Source organism: Ipomoea triloba, chromosome 11 (genome assembly GCF_003576645.1).
Source record: "Ipomoea triloba cultivar NCNSP0323 chromosome 11, ASM357664v1".
In the NCBI taxonomy this organism is placed as follows: Eukaryota; Viridiplantae; Streptophyta; class Magnoliopsida; order Solanales; family Convolvulaceae; genus Ipomoea; species Ipomoea triloba.
The window spans coordinates 18,952,051-18,961,794 of NC_044926.1; the positions used below are offsets into that span (position 1 = coordinate 18,952,051).

A 9,744-nucleotide genomic window follows, 5' to 3' on the forward strand; every position below is an offset into this window, starting at 1 on the left:
AAAAAAAAAAAAAAAAAAAAAAAAAAAGAAGAAGAAGAAGAAGAAAACATATATATGACAAAGCAATAACCACACAAAAACTACCTTACACGAAATCAAGATTTGCTACAAAGCAACACCCATTTGGAGCTTGAATACACGAAGCCAAACATGGTAGCATGCCATAAACGTATTCATTGAGATTTTGACCGCGGAGAAATGGAATTGAACAAGTTACTGAGTTTTCCAGAATAGATAGTTTGAGGAAGTAAGTTTAATGAAGAAAAAGTGATGTGCTATCTCTAGGGTATTTACTGGGATTGGGGATGAAGAGGAAATATCTAAGACGGTGTGCAAGGAAGAGGCTATAGTGGCAGTTTCGCAGATCGGTGGCGGTGCGACATTCGGCTTGGTGGAGATGGCAGTGTTGGTAGGGTTGTAGCCATGCATTCTTTGGTATACTAATACCAGATGAGAATAATAGTCTTGACAAGAATTTTATTTTGATCACTTCAATTTACAGAATATAGGAAGATACGTATTTATAAGAGTAGAAGGATTATTTCTAATAACAACAATAAAGCACGAAAACAACCCCTAAGAGCATCCATACCAGTGAATTATACTTGGTTATTGTCAGTAAGAAAAAACTTATTGCAAGATTGACACAGATGTGAGACCAAATTTTCGAGCTAACATTTCTCAACGGTGTAACACACTTCAGCTGGGCCGCTTTGGAGTGGTTGCTAGCTTTCAACATAGCTTTTATGTTTTTTTTTAAAAAATTATCTGTCAGAATTCATTTTTTTTTCCAATTTCCTTTTATTTTTATCTTTTATCTCCTATTCTCTTTCAATGACAATTACAAAAATTTCTAAAAATCAACTAAAAAAAATACCAAGATAAGGATGCTCTAAAAATTCAAGAAAGTACGAAACTAAGAAATTCAGATATAGCCACACAAGCAAGTGTCACAATTGTGGTGTCGAGAAGAGCACAGGTCTATCAAATCAATCACGCCTCTCTTCCAATTTCCAAATAGACTTTTACGGTTTAGATTTGAACATTCAAGTCTCCATAACCTCTAGCTTCTGTGTAATCCATGTTATCGGAACCCCTAATTAACATGAATCTCTCCATGTACTATTACCTCTTCCCTTTGTTCATCTCCATCCTCTTCCTCTCCAAATTCCTATTTTCATCTCGCAGAGATAGGAAAAACTTACCCCCATCCCCACCAAAGCTTCCACTCTTGGGAAACATCCTCCAACTTGGCTCCCTCCCCCACCGCACCCTCCAACAACTATCCACCCACTATGGTCCCCTCATGCTCCTCCACTTCGGCTCCGTGCCGGTCCTCGTCGCCTCCTCGCCCGACGCGGCCAGAGCGATCATGAAGGACCACGACTTGGTCTTCTCGGACCGCCCCGCCAGCAGCATAGCCAGCCGGCTCTTCTATGGCTACAAAGACGTCGCCTCTGCCCCCTACGGCGAGTACTGGCGACAAATGCGAAGCATTTGTGTGCTCCATCTCCTTAGCAACACGAGGGTGCAGTCGTTTCGCAACGTTAGAGAAGAGGAAACTGGATTGATGGTGGAAAAGATCAGACAATCATGCGGTTCTGTGATAAATTTGAGCAATATTTTCTTTGAGTTGACGAATGATATAGTTTGTAGGGTGGCGTTGGGGAGGAAGTACAGTAAGAAAGGGGGAAATGGGGAAAAGGATTTCAAGTTGTTGCTAGCGGAATTTCTTGAATTATTGGGGACGTTTAGTGTAGGGGACTATATCCCATGGCTTTCATGGGTGAATAGAATCAATGGGCTTGATAGAAGGGTGGAGAAAAATGCTAAAGACTTGGATGAATTCATTGATGGTGTGGTGGAAGAGCACGTCGGTTTGAAGAAAGAAGAGGGGGATGGTTTAGACTTCGTCGACATATTGCTTGATATTCAGAGAGAAAATAAGATTGGCTTTCCCATTCAAAGAGATTCTGTCAAAGCTCTCATCTTGGTAATTATTAATTACCCTACACTCTCATTTTAACTGTCTAATTGGATTAGCTAGATTTGACTGTTTAAATTATTTTTTTTGGTACATGATTTGACTGTTTAAATGAGTAATGCTAAGAGCATTCATTATATGGGTTTTGTTGAGGTTTTTGGAATAGTAACTATTGATGTGGAAGAAAGAGAAATGGGAGAGAGAAGGGCAAAGTATAATAGTTTCTTTCAATCTAGGCCTAAATATAATGCTTTTTTGTTTGTATCTAATTGAATCCCGGACTTCAATTATTATTTTACCTAATTGAATATTTTTTAAGTGTAGCTTGGTAATTTACCCTCGATTAATGCCCAATTTAGTTATTGACTATAGTGATTTTATTTAAATTAATCTTCGACTATAGCGGTTAATACTTAATTTAGTCATTGAGTATAATGATTATTTTCAATTTAATTATTGATTATAATTGGCGATGACTCAATTAGGTAAAAACCATCAAAGTTGATGACCCAATTAAGCACAAAAAGACATTTAAGACATCTAATCTTTCCTCTAACCACTATGAAAATATATATATATTACTTATATAAATAAATAGATTTAAATATAATAAAAAATTAACAATGCTGACTCGCTCGAGTTAACTCAGGTAACTTTGCCGAGTTGGGCGAGTTAACTCGGCCAAATTCGGACGAATCGGCCGCAAACTCAACCCAATCGGCCGAGTTAGGTGCTAGGCGGCCGCCAAGGCAGCCGGCGACCTAGGCGGACGCCTAGGGAGCTATTCACCTTGGTCTAGTAATTACAAGTATTACAAGAATTTTTAAAAAAAAATCCGAAATAATTATGAATTTATCTATGAAAAAGACTATAGGGTGTTTGACAAATAGCTGATAGCGGATAGTTGTAATGTATTGACTTACTTTATAGTTGTTCGTGGATTGAATTAGCGGGTTTGACTACTAGCTGATACGATTATTATTATTATTATTTTTATTATTATTATCATTATTATATTATTATTATTATTATTATTATTATTATTATTATTATTATAGTATTTATATAAAAATAAATATATCTTCACAGGCTTAAGAAGCCCATAAACACTATTTAGTTATCACATATCTCGTTGCTAATTACCTTCACGGTACTAGACAACGGGCTTATGATACCTTCACGGTACTAGACAACGGGCTTATGAGCCTTGTTGATGGGCTCAAGCATCCCATTGCCTAGTATTGTAAAGAGCCCATGAGAGTAACAGGATTGACAAGCGGTACTATTGAACTCGTTTGCACTGCATGTCTTGTTTTTTTATTTTATTTTATTTGAATGTTTTGGAGAAAATCATTTATTTTTATCAAAAAGCTACTTTAAACAACTTTTTGAATTTTAACGTTTTGAAACAATAAGCTGTTACAAAAAAAATTGAATAACTAATTGGATGATAATAAGTTATGTTACTAAACATGCCTATATATTTTATTGATTTAATTACAAATTTTTCCGTAAAGTAAATTTGACTTTTATTGCAATGATATTTGTTTTCTGTGTTAGGATATGTTTTCAGCCGGAACTCACACAGTGTACACACTTCTTGAGTGGACAATGACAGAATTGATAAAAAATCCCGAAGTCATGAAGAAATTATCAAGTGAGGTAAGAAGATTGAAAACAAGTGATGATTTAGAAACCATGCAATACTTAAAAGCAGTCATCAAGGAAACCCTCCGTCTTCACCCTCCCATACCATTGCTAGTCCCTCGAAAGGCATTCCATGATGTGAAAGTGATGGACTTTCATGTGGCAACCGGCACCCAAGTGATTGTCAATAGCTGGGCAATCGGGAGAGATCCAATCATATGGGAAAACCCTGAAGAGTTTAAGCCGGAGAGATTTTTGTATTCTAATGTGGATTATAAGGGAATGCATTTTGAATTGATTCCATTTGGAGCGGGTCGAAGGGGTTGTCCCGGTGTGGCCTTTACTGCTAATATGATTGAGTTTGCATTGGCTACACTTGTGCACGAGTTTGAATTTGCATCAACAAAAGATGATTTGGATATGAGTGAAGGAATTGGTTTGACAGCTAACAAGAAAATTCCTCTTACTGTAATTGCCACTCCGAGGGTTGGCTAGAATATGCATTGCATGCACATATGTATTTACCCTAGAATAATGCATGCTATACTATATGGAAATTTTAATTTTAATTTTCCGAATGACTTTGGTTTTATCCACGCCTTAAAATGCCAAGTATTAAATATTATAATTATATGATGTGAACAGTGGCGGAGCCAGAAATCTTCTTCAATGGGGGCGGCGAAAGATTAAAACTAACGAGATATTTTGAAAAAGAAAATGAAAAACTTAAATACCATGTCATAAATATTGTTGACTAGTGATGAAAAATCAAAATACATCATGATAAAAAAAATATTTAAAAGCAAAATATAAAACATAGTTAATTTGATAAAATAGTTTGAATGAAAAACGCATTATAAATCATTCACCTCACTATTAATATTAATGTTACAAATAAAAAATCCGATTAGAATTCACACTATTAATATTAAAAAATGTCAAGAACAAAATTTCACTCATCTCACTATTAATACTTTTTGTTTTTTTGTAGGGTTCGAACTATTGCCCATTTGATGGTAAATTATTGCTTAAGCATCTAAACCAACTTAACCTTCAATTAAATTTTAGTATAAATAATTTATATATAGATTATATGGGGTGGAAAAAAGATTCATTTACAAGAATAATGAAAATTAATTGAAATTTGAGGAGAAAAACTTATAGAGCTTATTGGTATTGTATTGTTGGAGAATGGAAAAATATATTGTTTATTGATTGTGTATAGAATAATTAAAAATTCTTAGTGTTAGGAATATAGTGGAATAATGCGAAAATAAATAATTGTAAATTAAGAATTATAGAAAAGTTAAATAGTATAAATAAAGAAACATATAAAATAAAAAAATAAGGAAATTGCTAATTTGGGAGGATATAAAAATATATATCAATCTCAAAAGAGAATACAAAGAATATATATATATATATTTATTTATTTATTTATTTATTTATTTATATGTATAGGTGAGAAGAGACAAGAAAAAATGAATGAATTGAAATTGATGAGGAATGCATTACAAAGAAGAAATTAAGGATATTTATACACTCAATTTAAAGAAGTCGAATTATGCGGCATGCAGAGGATGAGAGCCAAATTCGGAGAAAGACGTGCGATTTGGTGTGCAACGTGGATGGCTATAACAACAACATGTTGGTCTTCATGGATTTGAGCCACATATTTATGTCTTTAAAATCTCCACTTTGGATCAAATTCACTGTGGGAATTAACAACTGGAAGAATCGACTAAACTCAAGCACTGCTTTAACTTAGCAATAGGAAGAGCCTTGGCGAGCATGTCTGCTAGATTCTCTAAAGTCCAATGTATGAATCTTTTGAACAACAATATCTCTTGCAGCTACAACGTAACATCCTAGATAAAATGGTATATAACATCGATATGTTTGGTTTGGCAGGATAAATATCATTTTTGGTGAGATGGATAACACTTTAACTATCTGAGAACATAATATAGTCTGACCCTGTGAAACACCAAGTTTCATAACCAACCCCGTAGCCAAGTAGCTTCTTTAACAACCTCTGTTGCTGCAATATATTCCGTCTCAGTCATAGCAATAGATCGAAGCGTAGCTTTCCAACTGATAGCACAATTACAAAGAGTGAAAATATAACTGGAAAGCGATCAAAGTCTGTCAAGATCACCACCATAATCAGAATCTACAAAGCCCACAATGTCAGTAAATACAGAAGAATTCCGATAAAAAACCAAGCCCAAAAAGGAAATACCCTTTAAGTATTGCAAAATCCATTTAACAGCGTTCCAATGTTCCTTACCAGGGTTATGCATGTAACGACTCACAACACTTACAACATAAGCTAAATCAGGTCTAATATATAACATAGCATACATAAGACTTCCAACAGCATTAGAGTAATGAACTTTTGACATATAAACCACATCAACATCAGACTTAGGGCATAAATTATAAGATAGTAAAATGTACACCAAGTGGAGTAAACATAGGCTTACAATTAGACACATTGAATCGATCAAGCACTTTCTCAACATACTTTTTCTGGGATAGGTAAAGTTTACCAGCTTGGCGATCCCTATGTATCTCCATGCGAAGAATATTCTTTACTGCACTAAGGTCTTTCATCTCAAACTCATTGCTTAGTTGAGACTTCAACTTATCAACGAGAGACATGTCAGGGGAAGCAATGAACATATCATCAACATAAAGTAGTTGATAGATAAAAGACCAATTAGAAAATTTTTTAAAATAGACTCAACTATCATATTAGCTTCTTAAGAATCCTTGCCCCAACATACAAGCATCAAACCGCTTATACCATTGCCTTGGAGCTTATTTTAGCCCATAAAGAGACTTCTTCAAATGACAGACACAATGCTCCTTCCCAGGAACTTCAAACCCCTCAAGTTGGTACATGTAAAGTTCTTCATCAAGCTATCCATGTAGGAATGTAGTCTTTATATCAAGTTGCAACAACTCCAAATCAAAAAGAGCAACAAAAGCAAGTAGTACACTATAGAGGTATGACGAACAACTAGAGAAAAGGTATCCTTAAAGTCAATATTCTTTCCTCATTCTTTGTAATATGATTAGTCAATCATAGGATTTCATTATTATTATTCCTTATGTTATTGTTAGAGTAGCTAGTATATATGTGTTTAGGATTTTCATTCTTGTATACACAATCAATAAACAATATATTTTTCCACTCTTCAACTATATGTTTACGAATAAGCTCTAGTCTCTATGTTTTTCCCCTCGAATTCAATTAATTTGCATTATCCTTATACATGAATGTTTTTCGCCTTGAGTTTATTCAACTATACGTTTACGAATAAGCAATAGTGTAAATAGATATGTCCATACAATAATGCATATTCTAGTCAACCCTCGGAGTAGCAATTACAGTAAGAGGAATTTTCTTATTAGCTGTAAAGCCAGTTGCTTCACTCATATCCAAATCTCCTTCTGTTGATGCAAAATCAAACTCATGCATGAGTGTAGCTAGTGCAAGCTCAACTAAATTAGCAGTAAAGGCCACACCGGGACAACTCCTTCGACCCGCTCCAAACGGAATCAACTCAAAATGCATTCCTTTATAATTCACATTGGAATTCAAAAATCTCTCTGGCTTAAACTCTTCAGGATTTTCCCATACGATTGGATCTCTCCCGATTGCCCAGCTATTAACAATCACTTGGGTGCCGGTTGCCACATGAAAATCCATCACTTTCACGTCATGGATTGCCTTTCGAGGGACTAGCAATGGTATGGGAGGGTGAAGACGGAGGGTTTCCTTGATGACTGCTTTTAAGTATTGCATGGTTTCTAAATCATCACTTGTTTTCAATCTTCTTACCTCACTTGATAATTTCTTCATGACTTCAGGATTTTTTATCAGTTCTGCCATTGTCCACTCAAGAAGTGTGAACACTGTGTGAGTTCCAGCTGAAAACATATCCTAACAGAAAAAAGAAAACAAATACCATTGCAACAAAAATCAAATTTACTTTAGGGAAAAAAATTTAATAGGCTAGTCAATCAATTGGTTAATCAACTTTTTTGTAACAACTTATTATTCCAAAACTCTAAATTCAAAATGTTCTTCAAAGTAACTTTGTGATAAGCTTTTTGAAAAAATAAATTATTTTCTCCAAAACATTCTAAATAAAAACAAAAAACGACGAGATTGTGTAGACCGAACAGTCTCGCCTGCCAGTCCCGTTACTATCATTTTCTCTTCAGAGTACTAGGCAATGGGATGCTTGAGCCCGTTGATGGGGCTTATCAGCACGTTGCCTAGTATGGTGAAGGTAATTAACAATGAATAATTAGTGTTTATGAGCTTCAATTCCTAAGCCCGTGAACATATGTTTTATATATATATATATATATATATATATATATATATATATATATATATATATATTCTATAATAATAATAATAATCATCATCATCATAACAACAACAACAATAACAATAATAATAATAATATTAGCTAGTCAAATCCGCGAACAAGTGACAACTATCAACTGAGTTAATCTACTATCAGCTATCAACTAACAATTATTTGTCAAACACCCCTATAGTATTTTTTTTCATATATAAATTCATAATTATTTCGGGCTTTTTTTCTTGTAATACTCGTAATTGCTATACATATCATAGAACTTTATGATACGTATATGAAAAATATTATTTCCCCTAATATATTTTCCTCATAATGTGAGTTATATATAGTTATTGGTATTCATGAATTGGCTGATTCCACCATGTATTAAAAAGAAAGTTAGTTGTCTAATTTGAAAATGTTGTGTATGAATTAGTTGATTCCACCATGTGTGAAAGTTAGTTGTCCAATTCGGCCGTTGTGGTTTTCTAGATTGAATATCAATAGATGGTAAATTACCAAGTTACACTTACAACATATTCAATTAGTTAAAATCATCGATGTCAAGGACCCAATTAAACACAGAAAAAAACCCATCATATTTAATTAATACTAAATTAAAAAAACTACTACGTATTATAATTGATTAATTGATAATTAAATTGAATATTAACTCATTGTCTGGGTAAGTAGTATTACTCATTTAGACGGTCAAATCTAGCTAAACCAATTAGACAGCTAAAATGAGAGTGTAGGGTAATTAATAATTACCAAGACGAGAGCTTTGATAGAATCTCTGTGAATGGGAAACCCAATCTTATCTTCTCTTTGTATTTGAAGCAAAATGTTGACAAAGTCTAAACCATCCCCCTCTTCTTTCTTCAAACCGATGTGCTCTTCCACTACACCATCAATGAATTCATCCAAATCTTTAGCAGCTTTCTCCACCCTTGTATTAAGCCCATTGATTCTATTCACCCATGCAAGCCATGGGATATAGTCCCCCACATTAAACGTCCCCAATAATTCAAGAAATTCCCTTAGCAACATCTTGAAATCCTTTTCCCCATTTCCCCCCTCCTTACTATACTTCCTCCCCAACGCCACCCTACAAACTATATCATTCGTCAACTCAATGAAAACATCACTCAAATTTATCAAAGAACCAGAAGATGATAATTGTCTGATCTTTTCCACCATCAATCTTGTTTCCTCTTCTCTAACGTTGCGAAACGACTGCACCCTCGTGTTGCTGAGGAGATGGAGCACACAAATGCTTCGCACTTGTCGCCAGTACTCGCCGTAGGGGGCGAAGGCGACGTCCTTGTAGCCGTAGAGGAGCCGGTTAGCCATGGTGTTTGCGGGGCGGTCGGAGAAGGCTAAGTCGTGGTCTTTCATGATTTCTCGGGCCGCGCCGGGCGAGGAGGCGACGAGGACCGGCACGGAGCCGAAGTGAAGGAGCATGAGGGGACCATAGTGGGTGGATAGTTTTTGGAGGGAGCGGTGGGGGAGGGAGCCAAGTTGGAGGATGTTTCCCAAGAGTGGAAGCTTTGGTGGGGATGGGGGTGAGTTTTTCCTATCTCTGCGAGGTGAAAATAGGAATCTGGAGAGGAAGAGGATGGAGATGAACAAAGGGAAGAGGTAATAGTACATGGAGAGATTCATATCCATGTTAATTGGGAGTTCTGACAACATGGATTACACAGTAGAAGCTAGTGGAAGAGACGTGAA

At 35.3% G+C, this 9,744-nt stretch overlaps 2 protein-coding genes across 2 annotated transcripts; one reads left to right on the forward strand and one right to left on the reverse strand.

Annotated features, from left to right (window-relative positions):
• The first annotated feature begins 1,026 nt into the window (after positions 1-1,026).
• LOC115996427 (cytochrome P450 71A3-like) lies at positions 1,027-4,227 on the forward strand. Its single transcript, XM_031235634.1, has 2 exons — positions 1,027-1,993; positions 3,545-4,227. Exons 1-2 carry the CDS (start codon positions 1,082-1,084, stop codon positions 4,124-4,126), a joined length of 1,494 nt encoding a protein of 497 aa, XP_031091494.1. The 5' UTR covers positions 1,027-1,081; the 3' UTR covers positions 4,127-4,227.
• A 2,633-nt stretch (positions 4,228-6,860) lies between these two features.
• On the reverse strand, positions 6,861-9,744 carry LOC115996426 (cytochrome P450 71A3-like). Its single transcript, XM_031235633.1, has 2 exons — positions 8,785-9,744; positions 6,861-7,583 (listed from the first exon to the last, which is right to left on the reverse strand). Exons 1-2 carry the CDS (start codon positions 9,706-9,708, stop codon positions 7,002-7,004), a joined length of 1,506 nt encoding a protein of 501 aa, XP_031091493.1. The 5' UTR covers positions 9,709-9,744; the 3' UTR covers positions 6,861-7,001.